At 45.9% G+C, this 23,173-nt stretch overlaps 1 protein-coding gene across 1 annotated transcript in view; it reads right to left on the bottom strand.

Annotated features, from left to right (window-relative positions):
* Nucleotides 1–923: 923 nt before the first annotated feature.
* SETD2 (SET domain containing 2, histone lysine methyltransferase) overlaps nucleotides 924–23,173 on the bottom strand; it is a 152,444-nt gene continuing 130,194 nt past the window's right edge. The window contains exons 20-24 of the mRNA XM_032770627.2: nucleotides 20,722–20,775; nucleotides 4,816–4,887; nucleotides 4,172–4,252; nucleotides 2,688–2,789; nucleotides 924–1,701 (exon numbers count right to left, since the gene is read on the bottom strand). Coding sequence (XP_032626518.1) covers nucleotides 1,540–1,701; nucleotides 2,688–2,789; nucleotides 4,172–4,252; nucleotides 4,816–4,887; nucleotides 20,722–20,775 — 471 coding nt within the window. The 3' untranslated portion in view covers nucleotides 924–1,539. The remainder of the gene's footprint in view (nucleotides 1,702–2,687; nucleotides 2,790–4,171; nucleotides 4,253–4,815; nucleotides 4,888–20,721; nucleotides 20,776–23,173) is intronic.

Here is a 23,173-nt window from a genome sequence, read left to right as displayed (position 1 = left end):
GGCACTGGCCAGGATGTCAGGAGGCTTGCGTTCTATTTCCTGGTTCTGCCACCAAGACACCGTGAGACTATGGAAAGTCAGTTGCTCTGCCTCAGTTTCCCCACATGCAAAACAGACGATGAGCCCCTGCTTGCTTGTAAACACTCTGGGATCCTTGGATGAGAAGTGTACGTGTTAACTGGTATGAAATCTATATCCTCTTTCTGCCTTACTTATGGGGAAGCTTGTTGGCTCTCAGGGGGTTTCCACACTGCCACTGAAATATGCTGGCTGAGAAAGCGTATGGCCATTTCAGTGCAATTGTTGCCAGCCATTCAAAAGCCACAGGCTCCAGTCCTGCAGGGACTCCTGCACTGGCAGATACCTGTGCCACCAGAGAAATCCCTTTGTAGTGAATGGGAAGCGTGAAGCTCCTTGCCACACAACAGTCATGAAAAAAAAGACTATCCCAAGCACAAAATCCACTCCCCTTCGCCATGATGATCATGAAAAGACTTGCCTTCTTCTTCTCCCAACTCTGCTGCTGTGCCGGGGGGCTAGTGAGTAAGGCACCTGACTAGGGATCAGGAGAGCTGTGTTGTGTTCCTGGCTCCACACTGACCAGCTGCAAGGCACAACAGCGCCCTGTGCCCCTCCCATTCAGTAGCTCTGTTTCCACTGTAAGCTCTTTGGGGCAGGGACTGCCTGTCACTATACAGAGCCTAGCACAGTGGGGCCGGGATCTCTGCTGGGAGCACTCCACAGTAATAATTTTGTCCTCTCTTGGACATGGAGGATGACACCAGTTACTGAGAGAAGCTGAAGTCCCGGTAGCGGTGTCTGTCACCAGTCCCACCGCTGTCTAGTTATGTTCAGAAGGATTGGGAGGGCTTTTGCCATTCCCCTGGCTTGACTCACAAGCGACTTGCAGGCCAAGGACGTGCTTTCATTTCATTTCATTTTATTTTTTTAAATTTTTTTTACATAAAAAGTTCAGTAAAAATTGGATAAAGTAAAATGATTTAAGCAGTAAAATCAATCTTATCAACATAGCACGAGGCCTGCCAGAAACCCAGAGGCTGCCTGTTCCTGAATATTTACATGATAACAGATTAACCTTGCGGGAGAACAAAAAAAACCAAAAACAAAACTATCCTTACAAAGTGTTCCCGTGATATCAGCACGTGTCGGGCTAAAAGCAAAAAAAAATTATCAATATATTCACATATACGTTAAAATATAATACAGATCTTAGGGACACAAGATGTGCGCATGGGTCAGTGCGCCAAACAGCACCGCCAGATTTGAGACCCGGGTTTGCCTGCGAAGAGGAAGAGGATGAAAGGAGCTGTCTCCACTCCGCGTCGCCCTCCTCACTCCCAAACAGCGGGCAACTGCTTCATTTCATACAGAAACAGGGACATTTCTGTCAAAGAATAGGCAGGGTCGGGTCAGAACTGAGAGTCCCGTCCAAGCCAACAGCCTCCGAGGTTAGCGGGGAGGATTCCTTCTCATCAGGTCCAAAGAGGATGGATCGCTCCTTCCAAAGGTTAGAGGTGGTTATTCTAAGTCCGTGTCCTCTTTGGGCTTGTAAACTGCCCCAAACTTCTGCATGTATTTCTTAATGTACTCCTTAGTTTTGTGCTTCACATTCTCATTGCACTCCAGATCCTCTGGATTCTTGCAGTATTTCAGCTCCTTGTTCATCACACCATGAGTCAGCTGGAAAGGAAGCAAGAAATGCAAAGGTTATTCATTGATCTAGGAAGCTGGAAGGCACCTGGAAGGATTTCATACGTGTGGGGATGGCTGAAATGGAAAGGGGGACTTTCCTATGGGTGGAAGCAGTGATTTTTGGACAAGCTATTCTGCTATCTAATGGGGTAATGGAATGAGCTGGCACTCCGGAAATATTGCTCCGATCTACCCTCCCTCATCATAAAAGAACAAGGGAAAATCCAGTGAAATTGAAAGGCTGCAAAAGTTTAAGCTAGAAAGAAATCCTCTCTTACACAATGAATAATTCACCCGTGGAACTCCTTGCCACTAGATATAAGTGAATCCAATAGCATAGTGGGATTCCAAAAGGATTACATATGAATATGGGTAAGGAGAACATCTGCAATTACATTAGACAGAACAAAACCCCCTCGCTGCCCCAGAGCCAACTGAGCCACTGAGGGGAGCTAGGAAGAAACTTTTCCCTACTGGAAAGTTGTCAGACAACTGACCAAAACAGCTTTTTCTCCTTCCTCAAGCAGCTGGCACTGCTGGCCACTGTCAGACAGGCTTGCAGACCAGATGCACCACAGTTCTACTCCTATCTTCAAGTGTGGCATGCTGCTCACAGTGCACCAGGGTGCTTTGGCAACATAGGAAGTGACTGAAGGGAAGTGCCCTGAGCATCCCTTTCCAGCAGCATGTTTGCTTGTCACATGCCTGTGGACTGGGTGCAGGTGTGGGTGGAGCTAGGCATTTGTGATCTAGCCACCTAGGGGCAGAGAAGGCCCAGAGGGTGCAGGCAGGTTAAGCCCCAAAGGTTGTTTGAAAACCACATCCATCTCCTCTGCATTAGCTCCCCCAGAACATGTTGGGTCCTCCAAGCACAGCGCCAGGAATGACAGTTTCTTTGTGGTTCCTGAGTGGAAAACCATTCCTGTGTTTGTTTTAAGCCCGTGTGCAGAGATGCTGTAATGAAGCCAAGGTACCTTGCGTGCTAAGTGTTTGAAGTCCTCCGTTGTGGTTATCCTTCCTACTTTGCAGTCAGGTTTGCGGTAAGGGTTCAGGCACTGCACGATGAACTGAGACATCTGGAGATGGGAAGGAGACACACTGGTAAATGAGAGTGCTTCATGCCACTGCGGATTAGCTACTGACAGTTCTGTGCCCAGGAACATTTGCCAGAAGGGGTAAAACCCATCCCTCCAAACCTCCTCCCACACGACATTTGTGCTTTCACAATAGTGAATTTACAGGCAACTGTCAATAGAGCTCCAAGCTAGTTTAAAGTTAAAGCTTCTTGGTGGAGACTAAGGGACAGATCCCACCTCCCACTCACACCAGCAGTGACTAAGAAAGATCAAGTTTCAGTGCGTTCAGTCATGCTGTAGATTTGTGGCAGCTGCCATCTTTGGCTGACAGACTGGGTAGATTGACCAGGGACCTTCACAGCTAAAAGCCTATAGCTCAAGGTAAAGAGCTATGGCTCTGTAACAACTCCTATCCTCTGCACGCGGGCATAGAAGGGGGCCTAAGCCACACCAACAGCAGTGGGTTACATACCTTCTTGCTGAGTAATTGTTACACAATTTCCCTAGGGCCACCTGTATTTTCTTCTTATAGCTATTCCTCTCTCAACACGCATGCTCCACGCACGATAAGCACACGCAGAAGCCCAGCTAGAACACTGAGCTGGCTTTTGAAAAGCAGCCAACTCACGTTATTATACGGAAATGTAACCATGGACCCAATCCTGGACTCCTTCCCCAGGGAAAGCTCCCTTTCCTTCCGTAAGAGTTCAGGCTGAATAAGGTGAACAGGATGGAACCCTCTGTATGCGACCTGCAGGGTTATGAGTATCTACAGTCCCGGAGCCTTTACATCCCACCTGTCCTGCAGGACGGACACTGGGTTTTTCCTTTAACACGGTAACTCAGGGCTATTTACAGGTATTCAGCCTGCAGACAGGGGAGTCTCATTCGATCATGACACAGTCACTTCCAGAGTGCGTCCTACCTTACCATACTGCATGGGAAACAGCTCCTCTGCTCCTGCTCAGCTGCAGCAAGTCCATCTCATGAGACGCCCCTTCCCACAGCTCTGAGCCACCTTTCTGCCCTAAGAACCACCTTACGCAGGGTGTGTTCTACTGTCCTGGGTCCTTCACTCTGCCTCCCCTGAAGGGTGAATTCCACTGAGGTGCTATAAAGTGACCCTCCCTTCCTGAGAGAGAGACATTGTGCTGAAATCCTATCCCGTTTAAGTCATTGTGAGCTTCCTTACTGGCTTCAGCCGGGCCAGCATTTCCCTCCAGGGACTCTTAAGGCTCCAAGACTGCATGTATAGTAGCTGGTCTAAGGGATTATTGAATTATGAGCCCAAGTAAAGACTGAGACTCAGGTCTTCCGCAAAGGACAGGACAGTCTGCTGACCTCCAGCCCTGGCTCTAGAAAGCCCGTCTCAAAACCCTTACCTCTTTCCTGAACACTTCTTTGCTCTTCTTAGCCAGCTCACTCGAAGTGTCAGCTTCTGCTGTTTTGGGTTTTTTGGAAGACTGTGGGGGAGAAAAAAGTCAAACTGTCACTTTCTGATTTATAAACACAAAATACAAACCAAACCAAGATGGTCCCACGCCGCTGCAACACGAGAGACATTTCCCCATTCCCCCTGCTGACATGACAAGAATGTGGGGCTGGCCCAACAGCCTCACCTCCAAGTAATTTTGAAGAGTAAGAATCCCGAGGACAAGGGAGGGTTATCACGTACCGTAGAAGTCACTCATCATTCCTGGAGCACACGACTGGGCCCGAATGTCTTTTGAGAGTTAGAAGCCTGCTCTGTTTCTGCATTAAGACTCCTTGTGCTCATCTGCAAGGCTCTGTATCAGCCTGCACCTCAGCTCTCCTTGCACTCTATCCTAAGCCTTGGCCACTCCTCTTAGAGGGCTTGTCTACACAGGGAAATTGACTGGCGTAGCTACAGCACATTATTTACTCCAGTACAGCTCTGCTGGCGTAAGTCCGCTACGTAGACAAGCCCTCAGGCTCTTTTCTTCCACCCACTTGCAATTCACTGCCGATAAACATCCTACTCTTCTCCAGAGATCTCAAGACTCACTGCTGCTGGCTCACTTTCCATCGCTATTCTCGGCTCCGGAGCTAGTTGTTCTCTCACTCGTGCCTGACCACACTGAAAACAAGAAAGCACAAAATCGTAATAAAATGGATGATCCTTGCAAATAACTCATTTCCTCCTACCCATTTATTTGCCCAGCTTCCCCTCCTCCACGTCCTGTTCTGATGTGCTCTAACTCAGCATATGAGCTCCTCAGGCCAGGAAACTGATTTTCTCTTTTCTCTAGGGTGCTATATAAATAATTACCACCCAAAAGCAAAGAGAACAATAAGGTTGCAGAGTCAAGCACTTGAAAATCTGTAAATGAAGGAATTAAGGAAAAGAGAGTACGTGATCAGGTAATTAAAAATGGTACCATAACGTATATGCACAAGGTGACTGAATCCACATGGCACAGACCACCTTTATCTGGGCCCCTTGCATGTACATTATGGTACAGTCTAATTACATGATCACAAACTATTTTTTCCTTAATTCTGGCATTTCCTGACTCATGAGGGCTTGACTTTGCAACTTCAATATTTTTAACAATTTTGTAATTTCCTAATTAAAAAACAAAATAAAACAAAGCTTCTATTTATTGCGTGGAAACATATTGACCCCCGGCTCGAGTCATTGGCAAGGTTCAGACCATTAGATCTGCAACATAGTCCTCTACCATTTGAGTGAACAGAATAACTGGTAGCAGTAGTAGGTGGTTAACTTCTATGTGGGTCAGGCAGGGGGATGAGAGAGACACTTTGCCAGTCAGTTGCACAGCCATTTGTCGCTAGCTTGCCTCTCACCCCCATGGGTCCTTTGCCTCTGCTCCTATTCCAACTCGTTCTCCTCACCCTCTGGCTTCTGCAACCTGCTGCTTCTAGTCTCCCTCTGCATTTGAGTCAGGATGTTTCCTCTTCCTTTTCCATGCTGCCTGTGCGCCAGCAACAGGAGCACAGGCACGTTGCTTTCAGTTCTGGCGCCCAGTGCCACAGCAGCCAGAGCAAGTCCAGCATGCTCAGCGCAGACACCATTAACTGCCAAATTGAAATCTCTGCAGAGCACATGAAAACCAAGATTTTTCCAGAGGTTCATAACTTCAAAGGCCAAATCTGCTCTTTGTATTCCCTCTCAAGAGAAAAGACAGTTACCTGTTCCATCACTGGTGTTCTTCGAGATGTGTTGCTCATGTCTATTCCACAATAGGTGTGCGTGCTCGCCACAGGCACTGGCGGCGGACATTTTTCCCCTAGCAGTACCCGTACTGGGGGAGCACTGCTACGACCCCTGGAGCGGTGCCTCTATAGCACGCTATAAAGGGAGCTGCGTGCTCCCCCCTCCCTCGGTTCCTTCTTGCCGGACAACTCTGAGGCCACGTCTATACGACGCGCCGTATCGGCGCGTTACAATCGATTGCTCAGGGATCGATATATCGCGTCTCATCTAGACGCGATATATCGATCCCTGAGCGCGCTTACATCGATTCCGGATGTCTCAAAACCAACGGAGTTCCGGAATCGACATGGCGAGCCGCGCACATTGATCCCGCGCGGTGAAGACGGGTGAGTACATCGATTTTAGATAATCGATTTCAGCTACGCTATTCTCGTAGCTGAAATTGTGTATCTAAAATCGATTTTTGCGCTTCGTGTAGACCTGGCCTGACAGAGGGGAAGGAGGGCGGAGTGTGGCATAGACATAGGCAACACATCTCGAAGAATGCCGGTTACGGAAGAGGTAACTGTCTTTTATTCTTGGAGTGCTTGCTCATGTGTATTCCACAGTAGGTGATTCCAAGCTATATCTGTTGGCAGGGAGTAGGAGTTACGAGTTCCCAGGACGCAATACAGCTCTGCCGAACCCTGTGTCATCCCTAGTTTGGGAGATGATCGCATAATGTGAAGTAAATGTGTGAGCTGAGGCCCATGTGGCCGCCCTACAGATGTCTTGGATAGGGACATGAGCTACGTAGGCAGCCAATGAGGCCTAAGCCCTCATTGAGTTCACCCTGATGATCGGTGGTGAGGGAACCCCTGCCAGATCATAGCACATACGTATGCACAAGGTGATCCGGGGGAAAGATGCTGGGTGGACATTGGTTGCCCCTTCACACGCTCGGCCAAGGCAACAAAAAGTCGTGAGGATTTCCGAAACAGCTTGGTCCAATCCAGATAAAAAGCCAGTGCCCTACGCACATTGAGCCTGTGGAGGTGGCATTTCTCGTTGGAGGAATGGGGCTTAGGACAGAGCATGGGAAGAGAGATGTTCTGTTCCATAGGGAAGGCGGATACCTTTGGGAGAAATGCCTGATGTGGGTGAAGCTGGACTTTATCCATGTGGAAGACCATATATGGGGGTTCCGAGGTCAGGGCTCTGAATTCAGAGACAGAATGGGCCAAAGTGATCGCTACAAAGAAGGCTATCTTCCATGAGAAGTCAGACCAGGAACACGTGACCAAGGGTTCAAAGGGAGGCCCTGTGAGGCGGGACACCACCAGGTTTAGGTCCCATTGCGGCACAGGGAGTCTAGCATAAGGGAATGAATGGTCAAGGTGTCTCAGGAAGCGGGAGGTCATAGTATGGGAGAAGACCATCCTCTCCCCTTTCCTTCTCTTGGCACCGCTGCAAGATGGAGCCCTTCCCCTGCTTCTTGGAAGGGGAGTGTTGCCGACTGGGGGAGGGGTCCTCACTGCACACAGATGACGCGGTACCGAGCACCGAGTCCACTTGGCGTGCTGGAGTTGGGGCCAGCGCCGATTCCATAAGGAGAGCTTGAAGCCTGATGTCCCTCTCCTTCTTAGTCTGCAGTTTGAATGACCTGCAGATCTTGCAGCGTTCACTCACATGAGTTTCGCCCTAGCAGCGGAGACACTCAGCATGTGGATCGCTCCTTGGCATGGAACAGCGACAGGAGTCGCACGACTTGAAACCTGGGGCGCAGGGCATGCTCTGAGCCCACTCTAACAACTGAAAACTACTAACTCTAGCAAACGGTACCACTAAAGTCAATTAGACAGGCTGCAGCAGAGCTGAAGTACGAAGTTCCGACCACCTTCACTGGCAGCAAGGAGGACCTCAGGGTGGGGGGAGCATGCAGCTCCCCTTATAGTGCAATATGGAAGCACCATTCCAGGGGTCGCAGCGGTGCTCCCCCAGTACGGGTACTGCTAAGGGAAAAACTTCCGGCACCTGTGCACGTGGCGAGCACACGCACCTACTGTGGAATACACATAGGGTGACCAGATCACCCAGGTCAAATATTGGGATACGGGGTGTGGGGGAGGGGCTGGAGGGAGGCCCAGGAGACTCAGGGGAGCGCGGGCCCAGGGTGAGTGTGAGTCCTGCTGCCCAGGTGGGGAGAACAACTGTCGCTTGGCCCCACAGGCTGCCCCCTACTTTCCCTGCAGGTACCGCACCCGAGTCCTGCCTGGTCGGGGCCAGGCCGGACTCACAGTCATCCCGGCCCCGCGCTCCCCTGAGTCTCCTAGGCAAGACGTGCTTGGCAAGAGGCGTGGATTTGGGGAGGGAGCCAGTGGGACAGTGAGGGGGCGGGGATGGAGGCGGGGATTTGGGGAGGGAGCCAATGGGGNATGCGGCGTGCTTGGGGAAGAAGTGGGGCCAGGGCAGGGATTTGGGGAGGGATCCAATGGGGCAGTGAGGGGGCAGGGATTTGGGGAGGGATCCAATGGGGGGCGGAGTCGGGGTGGGGGAGGGCACGAGCCCTTCCGGGCTCCGGAGCCTTTGCTTGTTTGTCCAGTGTCCTAACCTAACATTGGTTAGGACGCGGGACAAACAAGCAAATATCGGGACAGTCCCGATAAAATTGGGACATCTGGTCAAACTAAATACACATGAGCAATCGCTTGAAGAAGAACAATATCTTCTTGAGGCATCGGCAGCACCAGCAGAGACAAAATTTCTTTGGCCGCCTGGAAGGTGTCAGGTGCCAGGGACCAGTACTACTGCCCGGGGTGGCAGGTGGGTCCTGGAGGGTGCTCGATAGTCTGAACAGCAATGCTGGTGCCTGGCTGAGCTCCAGAGATGACAAGCTGCCCTGTGCAGGTCTTTGCTCTTCTCCAGACTTCCCTTTCCCTTACAGAGCATCGGGGAGCACCCTCTCCCAGTGTGCCTTCTCTGCTTCTTAGCAGGCCCCGGGAATGAAGATTGGTGCCGGGCAGACGTTGGTGCCGACGGTGCGCTTCGCACAGATGCTGATGCTTGGCACCGAGTCTAAATGGGCTGGCCTCATTAGGAATGCTGTTAAACTTATGTCCCGTTCCCTCTGGGTTCGTGGCTGGAAGCTTTTACAGATGCAACACTTGTTGCAGACGTGGGTTCCCCCCAGACACTTTAAGCAAATCTGGTACGGATTGCTGCTGGGCATAGGTTTCTTGCAGCGCTCACAATGTATGAAGCCCAGGGACCGCGGCATGCCCCATCCCTGGGCTAAGTCCCTTAAGGGACTAACTAACCTCTCTCTCTAATTACTCTAAGAAAACTAAGAACTACAAGAACTACTTCTGACAACTATGTACACTTCAACAGAGAAGAGAGAACCACTGGTAGATTTGCTTGCCAAGGCAGGAGAACATTCCAGCACCGTTACTGGAGTTAAGAAGGAACTGAAGGGAGGAGGTGCTGGCTGCACCCCTTATACCAGTGCATGCGCATGTGACTCCAGAAGGCAGCAGAGCTGGTCCCCTACGGATACTACCGAGGGAAAAGCTTCCAGCACTGGTGCATGTGGCAAGCACACACACCTAACATGGAATGGACATGTGCAAGCACTCAAAGAAGAACATATTTTCTCTTATCTCGTTTTCAGAAGTGGCTGAACCATCTTAGCTGAAACTTTCAAAAATAATTTAGCCTATAGCAGTCACTCAGCACTGAAAGCTTCATCTCAAACAGTTAAAGGTTGGCAAAAGTTATGAACAACTGAAAACAGGGTCTTATAACAATGTTAGCCAACCTGAACTTTAGGAATAGCTAGCACCCTGCCTGTAATAAATGGCAGATCTATTACACTAATAGTGAACATCACTGTGATTCCAAGGGGAAATACTGCCCTGTTTCAAAGGGTCGTATGCTCAGGAGCACACACACATATTCATTCTGTTAACAGCTTGGAAGTCCCCTTCTGTACAATCTGAGGCAACAGTTTTCAGTATTGCCTTTCGTGCTACAGGACACCGAGGAGACACAGTAGTGGAAAAATCCATAAGGAATTGAAGACTGGACCAGAAAACTCCAGGAAACCACATGCCCCTTATGGCATACATTTTTCAGTGGAACATGAACCTGGTTTCCCTGCTAATGGACTACTTTCAAGTAGCAAGAGGAGCCTACAATTGCTGTTGCATTGGTGAAGCATGCCAGGTTCAAGTCTGCTATTAAGAAAATCCGTGCAGGACACACTGATTCTATGCAAACTCCTCTGTTGCAGTGGCATTGGAACTTTGGAAATGCTTTGCTGTGTCGGAGGGAAAAGGCAGCAATGAGTAACAGAGCAGAGAAGGGCCAGGAGAAAATCCTCCCACTCCCACAAACCAAGGCTTGTCTACATGGGACATTAGAGTGCAGCAAGCCAGCGTGTGACCCTACGGCACACTAGCTGTAACGTCCCATGTGGACACTGCTAAAGTGCACTACAAGTTCACAACAGCAGTACATCGAAGTATACTGAAGTACTTTCAGTGCATTGCATCCCATGTGGGCACTGCTACAGCTGCGTGACAGGCTAAAGCACTGTAGATACACACCTGGGTTTCCCACACACCAATATCCCATGTAGACAAGCTCACATTTTCCATGGAAAAAGCTAAAATTTGCAAGCCTGGTACTTGAATACAACTGGTTAATTCAGAGAGTCCTAATTCAGGTTCTCTATGGATTATTGCAGTTAGCGTTATTAGTACTCAAGTATGTTTATCTAGGGGATAGCAGGAGGAAATTGGAGGTTTTTTCCTCATTTTATTTCATTTGTGTTAACGTGCTGTTACAAATTCAATGATGATTCTGTAACTCTCTTTCCCTTAACCTTCAGCACCATGGCTCCTTTCATTCCTGGTGCTTAAAACTCTTCTCATTGTTTCCAGGATGGGTCTGCCCCACTTCTTAAATACTTCACCCCATATTTCTGTGGAAGGGAGAGATGTTAACACTTGAAGCTATAAGCACTGGCTTACAATCTGCAAACTACACAAATCTGGAGGGGGCATTATCTTATGATAAATGTTTCTGAAGTTTTGTTTTTAAAGGCATGTTATGTTTATACAAATGCTCACATGGCTCTCTCCCTTTGAAATCAATGGAACTATTCACGGAGACACTACCTAACGCTATCTTAGAAAAAGGACCAAAGAAATGGGTTAGATGGCATGTAAACTCCATCTAAACTACCCAGGTTTAATACAACCTCCAGCTGCCTTAAACACTTTACATAGCACTCAACTCTCCTGCATTATGTTTTCAAACAAGTGGCATCATTCTGTGCATGACACTACCAGGAAGAAAAACTATTTATTATTTTATAGGACCAGGTGTGCTAGGCTCTTCATAATACAGGGAGAGAACCCAGACTCTGCTTGGAGGTTTGCAGGTGCTTGACACAACCAAGTAGGGACAACAAACAGTAGTGAGGAATGGGGCAGGGAAGGGTGAGGGTTATACAGCAATAAGACCACAAGGTTATTTGGACTGGTCATGCTTACCCCCCATTGGAGGTTTGATTACCAGGTTGTTCGGTTTTTGGGAGGTTTCTTTTGTTTTAAAGTTAGCCGTTATCAGAAATTATGGCGCCGTTATGGGCACTGTAGACATCCGGCAGTTAACCCGGGGCCTCTGCCCAGTCACTTGGTCAGCAGTTCTGCAGAAAAGGACCTGGGATTACAGTGGACAAGAAGCTGGATATGAGTCAACAGTGTGCCCTTGTCGCCAAGAAGGCCAATGACATTTTGAGCTATATAAGCAGGGGCATTGCCAGCAGATCAAGGGACGTGATCATTCCCCTCTATTCGACATTGGTGAGGCCTCATCTGGAGTACTGTGTCCAGTTTTGGGCTCCACACTACAAGAAGGATGTGGAAAAATTAGAGAGTCCAGCGGCAGGCAACAAAAATGATTAGGGGGCTGGAGCACGTGACTTATGAGGAGAGGCTGAGGGAACTGGGATTGTTTAGTCTGCAAAAGAGAAGAATGAGGGAGGATTTGATAGCTGCTTTCAACTACCTGAAAGGGGGATACAAAGAGGATGGAGCTTGGCTGGTCTCAGTGTTGACAGATGACAGAACAAGGAGTAATGATCTCATGTTGAGATGGGGGAGGTCTAGTTTGGATATTAGGAAACACTATTTCACTAGGAGGGTGGTGAAGCACTGGAATGGGTTCCCTAGGGAAGTGGTAGAATCTCCTTCCTTAGAAGTTTTTAAGGTCAGGCTTGACAAAGCCCTGTCTGGGATGATTTAGTTGGGGATTGGTCCTGCTTTGAGCAGGGGGCTGGACTAGATGACCTCCTGAGGTCCCTTTCAATCCTGATCTTCTATGATTCTCTCACCCCACTGAAATCTAAAAAACCTGACATGCAAACTAGATACACAAGAATCACCCCACCCATTACCAAAGGGCAGCTACCACAGGGGTAAAATGCAGCAGCTGTAACTGCACGAGGCAACACTACCCAACAGTCTAGCAGAGATGGTGAAGAAGAATGGGGTACTCAGTTGAAATTGCCAGGGTCATTTAGGGAGAGAGATTGCTCCAGCTGGAATTTGACCAGGGCACCCAGATTAATATGCATTTTATTACATTCCTAATTCAGGATAGGAGTTTCCAGCTTCACTCTGGCATACTCAGAATTCCACCCATATGGCTCACCAGATATCCTATGCTAGGAATAGCTAGAGTAGATCCAGGAGTATCATATGTATTTGTTTACTGTCACTATATAAATACATCTGAAAGTGTGTGATATCTGACTGGAGAGTGGTGAATGCTTTTAAGCCAACCCAATGGTGCAACTCAGTTGTAAACGAAGGGTAGAGTTTGAACTCTGGGCTCACAAAGCAGCAGGAGCTGGGAGCATCTCAGAGATGCTCAGTTCCTCATGTGCAACAAACTGGTGACAGAAGGATGCTTTGTGGAAAATGTGAGATTTTAGTTTGCATTGTGGCACTTTGGGGGATGGGAATGGCTGGTGGCTCATAGGCAAGCAAAACAAACTGGATCAAATTGGAGCAATGTGTCCTGAAATGCTACACAAGGAGTTCTTTGACTCCACCTGTTTTCTCCCTTCTAGTCTGTGAAGGGACAATCAATCTGTTGACATAAGCTCTTAAAAACTTAAAAATGAGAGCTCACAGTCTGAAATATCAGGCTGCCATATGGAAAAATCACATTTCATTGCAGCACCAGGATCCAATATTAACGGGTATGGCACAAAGCCAGCTTATACTGCGTTTTATATCAGCGCTCGCACAAAGACATGGGAAGTCAGACTGGCGCGCTCTCAGACATTTGGCAGGGCCATTTTCATTTCATTTTACATCCCCGTAAATCTGATGTGCTGAGACAGAGCTGGCCTTGAGGGAGCTGTGAATCACCTGGACAGAGAAGTAAAGGAGATGCAGTATGTAACAAGCAAGTTTTATCTCTGGAGTATTTTTCTTTTCTTTTCTTTTTTTTAAATACATGGGGTGCTGGAGTCTAGTTTGCTTTGGGTCTGTTCGGTCAAAGTCCAGCTTTATCCACTCTTCTAACCAAACCTGGATATTTGACAGTGGCTGCCAGTCATTTATTAGCAAAGTAGTGCCAAAAAATACCTTCAGAAAGGGCCTAGCTAAATGTTCTTGATTTTACATTTGACATGGACATCATCAGGACTATTTAATCACTCAAAAGCAAAATAGGATTTTCAGATGAGTTTAATTAATGGTCCTGTAAAGTTAATATGGCCTAATGATAAAAATCAGAGCTTTAGAGCAGATCTTTACCTTCAGTTGCATCTGTTCCTCTCTATTTCCTTAAAAAGTAACACTTGCTGGTTTTAGTCTGGGATCTCTTGCCAATTTAAATTTAGATGACAGAAGCAAGAAACAGGTAAGTTTTTAATAACCCATGCACTGCTTTAATCAGTTTAAGCAGTACATAATGCAAACTGGTCCTGTCTGTCATATACAATACTATAAGACTCAGATTTGTTGAAATTCAAAGATGTAGCTACAGTTGCATTTGGCAAGTTCCAGTGGACACTATCCCACTACCTGTTTGAACTAATAAGTGATGATATCAAGAAAGTTGAGCTGTTAAATGCCTGTTTTGCTTCAGTCTTCATTACAAAAGGTTAATGGTGATCAGATACTCAACAAATTAATACTAAGAACAAAGAGGAGGGGATGCAAGACAAAATAGAGAACAAGATGAAGAATATTTAGATTAGCTAAATATATTTAAATTGGCAGGACCTGGTGAAATTCATCCTAGAGTACTTATGGAACTAGTTGAAGCAATCTCAAAACCATTAGCAATGATCTTTGAGAACTCATGGAGGACTGTTGAGGTCCTAGCGGATGGGAGAAGGGCAAAAATAGGACCCACCTTTAAAAAGGGGAACCAAGAGGAATTACAGACCAGTCAGCCTAACTTTGATACCTGGAAAAATACTGGAACAAATTACTAAGAACCCATTTGTAAGCATCTAGAGAATAACAGGTTATAAGGAGTAGCCAGCATGGATTTGTCAAAAACAAATCATGCCAAACTAACCCAATTTCCTTCTTTGACAGAGTTCTGGCCTAGTGGATTGGCAGCGAGGGGAGCATGAAAGGGAAGCAGTAGACGTGATATATTTTGATTTTAGTAAGGCTTTTGACACAGACGCACATGACAAACTACGGAAATGCAGTCTAGATGAAATAACTATAAGGTGAGTGCACAATTGGTTGCAAGACTGTACTCAAGAAGTAGTTATCAACAGTTTGCTGTCAAACTGGGAGGGTGTATCTAGGAAGGTCTTGTGGGGGGGGTCAGTCTTGAGTCTGATATTATTCAGTATTTTCATTAATGACTTGGATAATGGAGTAGAGAGTACGCTTATGAAGTTTGTGGATGACACCAAATTGGGAGAGGTTGCAAGCACTTTGGATGACAGGATTAGAATTCAAAATGACCATGATAAATGAGAGAACTGGTCTGAAAACAAGATGAACTGCAAAGACAAGTTCAAAATACCTTACTTGGAAAGGGGAAAAAAAATCAAATCCACAGCTACAAAATCGGGAATATAACTAACAGCTGAAAAGGATCTGGGAGTTGTAATGGATCACAAATAGAATATGAAGCAACAATGCAAGGCAATTGTGAAAAAGGCTGATATTCTGCAGGGTATTAATAGGAGCGTCATATGCAAGACATGGAGGTAACTGTCCTGCTCTACACTTGGCACTGGTGGGACCTCAGCTGGAATAGTGTCCAATTCTGGGCATCACACTTAAGGAAAGATGTGGACAAACTGAAGAGAGTCCAGAGGAGAGCAACTAAAATGACAGAAGGTTTGGAAAACCTGACCTATGAGGAAAGAGGGAAAAAACGGACATGTTTAGTCTTGAGAAAAGATTGAGGGGGACCTGATGACAGTCTTCAGCTATGTTAAGGGCAGTTATAAAGAGGACAGTGATCAATTGTTCTCTGTGTCTACTGAGGAGAGGGCAAGAATAATGGGCGTAATCTGTAGCAACAGAGATTTAGGTTAGATAATAGGAAAACCTGTCTGTCTGTATGGGTAATTCAGCACTGGAACAAGCTTCCAAGGGAAGTTGTGGAATCCCCCTTAGTGGAAGTTTTCAACAACAGGTTGGACAAACACCTATCAGGGATGGTCGAGATTTACTTGTCCTACCTCAGTGCAGAAAGCTGGATTTGATGACATCTCAAGGTCTCTTCCTGTCCTACATTTCTATGATTTTATTTCTTAGATGCATGAACACTGCTTGCTTGATGGCAGAACAAAGATAAACAAGACAAGAATCGCCACAGCCCTGAAGATATTGATTTGACATTTCTAAGGCCATGGCTACACTGGCGCTTTACAGTGCTGCAACTTTCTCGCTCAGGGGTGTGAAAAAAAACACCCCCGAGCGCTGCAAGATACAGCGCTGTAAAGCGCCAGTGTAAACAGTGCTGCAGCGCTAGGAGTGTGGCTCCCAGTGCTGCAAGCTAAACCCCATGAGGATGTGGAGTATGTGCAGCGCCGGGAGAGCTCTCTCACAGCGCTGGCACTGCGACCACACTCACACTTCAAAGCGCGGCAGCGCTTTGAAGTTTCGAGTGTAGCCATACCCTAAGAGTATTCTGCTGTGAAAAGAGGGAGCCAGCCAGCCAGCCAGACTGAATCACCACCCAGTATACTGTTCTTTACATTACAATGCAGTAATTAAGGCAGTTTCTGAGCAGGCATTGCTGTCAGACAGTGATCAAAAGCCACTGGTCTCCTCCAGTCCCTTGCTGACGCACCCAGCTGTGAAAGTAATGCAATGCAATATTAATATCTACTCCACACGGTAGGCAACAAAAACCACTGCTCCTGCCAATCTTGCTCTACATGTGAGTAACTCTTAGGCCTACGGCAGTTCCCTTGCCTGGGATCATTTTTCTGAGCATAAGCAGATTATTACAAACAAGAGACTCACCCCATTTTGGCAAGGGCCATATAGATACTGGAGAACCAGCAGGTCTGACTACACAATCCTACCTCCATGTTGCACAGACGTTATGCTGACAATACAGTTTACCATCTGAATTACGCAACAGTGGAGGTGAGCTCAGGGAATAATAGACAGACAGTCAAAGACTTCAGCCTTAATTTCTCCTGCTAGTAAATGACTAACATTTTCTCTTGCTCAGCGCACCCTTTCCTACCTTGCCCACCAGCACCAGCACGTCCCTGTCTTTTAATAGATTTGTAAGCATGTTAAGTGAAAAATCAGGTTGTACGTCACACATGAAGGAATGGTAGAACTTTCCTGAACTGCTGGCTCTGTGTATATTTAGAGCTGGATGACCCATGCCTTCATCGGAGGGATGGTATGCCCCATGTCCTCCCCCGCTCCCCCCGCAAAGTATAACTGCATAGCCATGGCTTGTTAATTAGTGCTACAGGCCAGCAGTTGGAAGCTTACACAGGACACTGCATACACCATTTTGGAGAGAGGAGGCTAACATGGTGGCAAGCTTTAAAACACCACTTACTGAGAGGGGTGGATAAAAATAAAGATTGAGAAATACATTCCACAGGTATTCCTGGCTATTTTGAACAAGGGCTGACAGTAAATCTGAATATTTATTCTTGTCTACAGCAAACAGTGCACTGGTCCTTGAAACGCAACCTCTCACAGGAGTGTTTCAAAGTTAACATTCTGGATGTCTGGTAGAGCCTAATGAAATGAAAAACGGTGAACAATACTTAGCACTTCTCCGTAAACCTCAATGCACGATTACTACTGTCCACTTTTTACAGATGGGTAAACTGAGGCACAGGGCAGGGATGCGACTTACCCAAGGTCATCCAGCAGGTGAATGGCAAGGCAGGAATAGCACCTCCATTCTCCTGCCTCCTAAGTCCAGTACCCAAACCCACTGTACCAATGCAGGTGTTCTTTTTAGAATCAAAGCAAATACAACTTTTCTCCCCCAAACCAAAAGTGTTTTGAAATTACTAAAAGAATGTGTATGCATTTGCAAGGAGGTGGGATTTTAAATTCGGAAACGAGACATAAGTGTTTTGTAATAAAATGAATGCTGGGTTTTAATAATATTTTCACATAGAAGTGAGGCAGTTATGGGCTTTTAAGTTTTATTGTTGAGGGCTTTCTTAAAGTGAATTAGTGGCAGTATATTCTACTTGCTGGCTGAACATCAAAGCTCATTCATTTCCCTCATCTATGGTACCCAGATCAAAGGGTTAATAATGAAGAGCAGATGAGTTAATTTTGATCCTCTACACAGCACAAAAGGTAAATGAGATACCACATAGAGAAAACCCAGAGAACATAGAGTATAGTCAGATTTCACAATGGAGTCTGTGTATGTTTGGAAAAATCTACTTGCATCTAGGTATCTGATTGTGTCAGTAAACACAGGCAGGAGGTTATATTGCTGCCAAAAAGACAAATCCCGAAGAGCAAATTACTCCATACCTTGCTGCTAAAACTGGCTTCAAGCCAACTCTCTTGGTACAGAATTCAGCCTATTTTCCCCCCACATGGCAACTCAACATCACGTTCAAACTAATGCAACCAGAGCCTCTTTGATGGGCACTTTTATGAACCGAGAATTAATAATTAAAGCCAAATTTGAAGTCTGCCGTGCCAAGCTAAGGCTGGTTGTTACCCTCCAGAGCCAGCAAAGCTTCTCAAATAACACACAATTACAGACTCCAGCCAGTATGCGCCACAACTTGATTTAGTAGGGTACAAGTGGTTCCAATAAAATGCATCCTTTAAAGAACTAAGCCCAAGCGCAGTGGTAAGATTCTGCATTTGGTGGTACAGAAGATACTGCCACAGCCAAAATACAATCACATGGCTTAACACTGGGGAATGCTTTGGGGCTGTGTGTTGTAACAGTAACATTTTAAGATCCACAGGGACAAATGATGCTCTCACTCTTAGGTGTAAATTCTAGAGTCACTATAGTTGTGTCACTGCGAATGACAATAGAATTTGGCCTGTACCAATTCCAACATTTTTATATCAGACTTTGGTGCAATAGTAAATTGAACAACTGTGACACCTTACACATATGAAGATAATAAATGGTATTTATCCTTAGATTTTAAGAAATGAACAAGGGTATGTCTTTTCAACTGCAAAGTAATATTTAGAAGAGACTAGTTGGGGAGTGGAGCAGGAGTCTATTTTATTTTAAGACAAGCTCCATTATTACACCCTGAAATCCTATAGCTATCAGACATGAACAAATAATTATTGTCAGGTATTTCAGTGGTCTGCTCTAAACTGCAATGTTAAAATTCTGACATGCATCCTAGCCAGTTTCCCTCTGTAATCCTTCAACACTTTATGCAGAGGAAAAAGAGCAGTTAGCGTCCTCTGTATCAAGCACCTTACAAGGGAACTTGCTTACAAAAGGAAACTACAAGCACTGCAGGATCTTAGTTTTGTTCAGCAGCCAGCTCCAGCTGATCATTGGCTGTGTGCCACTGGGGCTGTCTGCAGGGTGGCAGCTAGATGATATGATTTTTGCCCTATGGATGTCTAACCGGCTCATAGACAATGGCATGTTGAAGTGCGTAAGGGAAATAATGTATATATTTTAAATCTGTACAGTACAAAAAGAAGGATCCAAGCTAACATTTTTTCTTCAATACCCAAGAGAAACATTTACTCTGTCCTAATACACGTGTGTGTTATTCTCTCTGGTAGGGTAAATGTATTAGTCACAATGCCAATGGTAACCACTTCGTTGTTGGTTCCCCCCAGTGCAACTTGCTGGGCTGCTGTCATCCATTAGCACCCCGCTGAAAGCAATGGAATATCAGAATGCACCTGACACACACAGCAATACAGCAGCTGCACTCTGCCTATACAGGCTCGGAGGCCCAAATGTTCCAAAGTGCACAGCACATACCCAAAGCCCAACGGGCACACACACAGGAGTGGATGTGCATGTGAATCCCTGCCTCACAATGTGTGTGAAGGTCTGACATGCAACACTTGGCTCTTCGATGAGCATTAACTTTAAAGAGACATTTCTAGCCCTTATGATTGCACAGAAAGCCTGAAAATGTGACCCAAGTGAGACCTACAAGCTCACACACCGGATGACAAAGAAAATAAGTCCAGAATGGTCATTTTAAAAATCTCACGCTTTTAAGGCACTCGTAATTCTGGGGGCTATGGCTCATGATTTTTGTATGCTTAGGATTGCCGAGACTGCTTTCCTTTTGTGAAAAGTGATACTGGGGACCTCTCACTAATGGAAGAAAACCCTTACATTTCTATTCCCGGCCGGCACAGTTCATTTTCTGCTCATTTCCAGCTCAGTCTATTTTTGACATGCAGCTGCCTATTTTAATGACTTTAAGGGGGGAGTGTGGGGTGGAGTACAACGCAAAAGCAACAGAGCTTCCAGAGAAGGTTCTCTGAATGGCAAGTTAAACGAGACACAGTATCCTTCATTCCAAGGACTTACATGATATGGCCCAACAACCAACCAACAGGTAACTGTTTGCTCTGATTATGAACTCTAAGAACAACCTTTGCCACCTTCGTTATTTCTCTAAGGTGTGTTTAATCCCTTAGTATCCTGAAAATGAGTATATTGTCTTCAGTGTTCTGCACACAAGGACACAAAACCACCTGAGGCTGAACATTGGCAGAATTTAAATGCAATTATCTAGTAGTTATGTTTAATACTAGAACAAACAGCTCCTCAAAGCAACAGCGTTGAAAGAAGCTTCCACTGATCTTGGTTTGGAGAAAATGGAAAGCCACTGGAGCCAGTAACCAATCAGAAAATGCTTTATGTTTCTACAGAGCCTTCTATGCAGGGTTCTCATGGTACTTCTCTAACATTCATGAATTAAGCCTCACCACCCTCTTGGGCGGCAGGTAATAGCTCCTTTTTACAGATGGGGAAACTGACCCTCTGAGGTTAAGTGACTTGGCCAAAGCCAGTTATAAAATACAACCCAGAACTCCTTTGCTCCCAGCCCTTGTTAACCACAAGACCAGCCCATCCCTTATTTATCACCCCAATTCTTACTGACAGCCAGCATGAAGAGAAACCACAGATGTCTCCTATGATAGACCCCCTTGGCATGGTGTAGAAAATATATAAATACAAGCACATGCACAGAGTATGTGTATGGTAATAGACAGGAAAAGCAAGCAATACCTTATAAGCATTTGGTGTACCCTCTATGCTTCCATCTTGAGACATTAATGGATCCTGGGGGGAAAAACAAAGGTGGGGGGATTTTTTTCTAAAAATATCTTAGTTGAGATGCTATACACAAAATGCATTGGAAGACCACGGCCTCTTACAGAGGTGATATTATATGAAGCAGGGAGTTGGGATGAATTTTTAAGCACATGGGTGTGTAAGTGCAAGAGACCAGGAGCGAAGATTTTGGGCAATGTGTTGTTTACTCTGACAGCTATGAACTAGGAAACTGACATCCTTAAGGATTAAATTTGGGGGGCGGAAAAAGGAGGACAGAACTTTCTTGGCAGCTGGTCCAAGACTCTAGAACTCCCTTCAGGAGGAGATAACATCCACAGATCTTATTCTGGTTCTAATTACTGCAGCTACATTCAGTAGTGGCAAGCTTTCATGATGAAGGGCTCGTCTATCATGGGGGTATTCGTACTGGTGTAGCTATCTTAGAACACACACCCAGCATAGCTGTGCCACACAACGCTTACACTGGCGTAACTTACCCTTGTTCAAAACGAACGCAACCCCATGCATCTACACTGGAGGGTTTGCACTAGGATAACCATACCAGTACAGAGATCCCCAGTATAGATATGCTCTAAATCACACAATAGTTGGGGGTGTGGATGGAAGAAATACCTACATTAAGTCACAGAGGTGCTTGAAAAATTCAGGTTAAAATAAGTTGTCATCCTTCTTTTGCTTAGTGCCCAAAGACAACTGCATTAGAAATCTCCAGCTGGACAGTTCATGAAGTTGCTTTTCACGCCTAGGGAGCTGGGGTTAGATCACAAGCTCGACAGTCATGTCTTAGTTGCTAATGACGTTGTCAGAAACCAAAAGCCCACTAGACAGTTGACAGTCTCTGTTGAAGAGGTTCCCAGGACTGGAACACTAAGCTGTTACTGCCAGTCAAGTAAGATGCATTAGCTTCATCAGTGGGCTGGGCAAGATGAGAACGGGGACTAGAATCATGGTGTCACAGGTGAAGAATGAAGTGCATTTGCAAACACTTTCAGGAATGATCTAGTTATTCCTTAGTCCTGCCTGGAGCGCAGGGGACTAGACTAGGTGATCTACTGAGGTCCCTTCAGTCCCACACTTCTTTGATTCTATGGGAATGGCAGGAAGCAAAAGAACCTTCAGACTGGAACGGCAAATACTGCAGTAGGCCAGAGCTGTACAGGGATAAAGCCTTGCAACTACATAGGAACAGAATCAATGAGAGGTTAAAGACGAGATCAGGGACCACCAGGAGAAAGTGAAAAAGCAAAGCTTGGTGCAGTTGTCTCCCATAAGCTTTGTCTGTTGCTGGTCTGCAGTCCAACATGTCAAGATAAGCAGACTGCATCTGTTCTTTGAGTCTGATTCTTAGCTGATCTGACCATTTCCACTCACACACATTAGTAAGAACACTGAAGTACTGCAAAACTCTTAAGGCACATGCAGGCCCTACTCTTGATCGGCCAATAGATTGTCTAAGTTACTGAGAGGGCTTCTCTGCAGAGAGCATATAGAAAAGGTCACTTTCTCCAGTCACTACTATGCAAAAATAGGATCCAAGTTTGGTTCTGGGTTGGGAAAGTGACATTTTGAGCATTAATGGATTTGCTTAATGGGAGAGCGGTTTGGAAAACATTTTTCAGAAAAAACTTCTCTGCATTTACCAAAACTTTAAATTTAATTTTTTTTCAACCAGTTGTGAAGCTGACTAGAAAACAGGATGAATGTGTTATTGAAATTTTGATCTTTAATCACCCCTTTTTTAAGATCAAAATTTCAATGTAAAGTTTTGTCAATAATTCAAAATTTGGAAAATTTTGACCCGTTCTGCTCAAATGTTCATGTTGCAATCTTAGATCCTGTCTACACCACAGATAGGAATGTGTTTTTCAAACTAATAAATGACACTCCTCTGACCCAGTTACATAGTTTTCCCATCCCACAAATGTGTCAACCCTATTTGTTCTAAGCCTGATCTCTTACCTGTGTCTGCATCGCTGCACAGGGGGAAAAACTCTGTGCAGCTGTCTCACAGCCTCATTAGAGGACAGGTTCTAGAAGACATGCATGCAGAGTAGCACCAGAAATCACACACAGCAATATATTTTACAGTGTCCTTCCTCCCAGTTCTCCCTACGGTAGGAAAATTGGCCAAAGCAATTGCCTAGGTACAATCCATGGGTCCTGTGTGCACTTCAAAACACAGTGTGTGAAACTAATTACGAGTAGACAACCATGCACCAGCCTAAGCCTGTGGGAAGGGTGAAACATTTAGCTGCCATGGATACTAACAAAGTATTAATCATGTTGTATGTGGACACAAACCATGTTCAAAACCAGCCATAACCCCCTACCTGGTTACAGACTCAATCTGTAGCACAGACAGGACCCAGCTGAAAACGGAAGG

Source organism: Chelonoidis abingdonii, chromosome 2 (assembly GCF_003597395.2).
Source record: "Chelonoidis abingdonii isolate Lonesome George chromosome 2, CheloAbing_2.0, whole genome shotgun sequence".
Classification (NCBI taxonomy): domain Eukaryota; kingdom Metazoa; phylum Chordata; order Testudines; family Testudinidae; genus Chelonoidis; species Chelonoidis abingdonii.
This window is presented reverse-complemented; position numbering and strand designations above follow the sequence as displayed.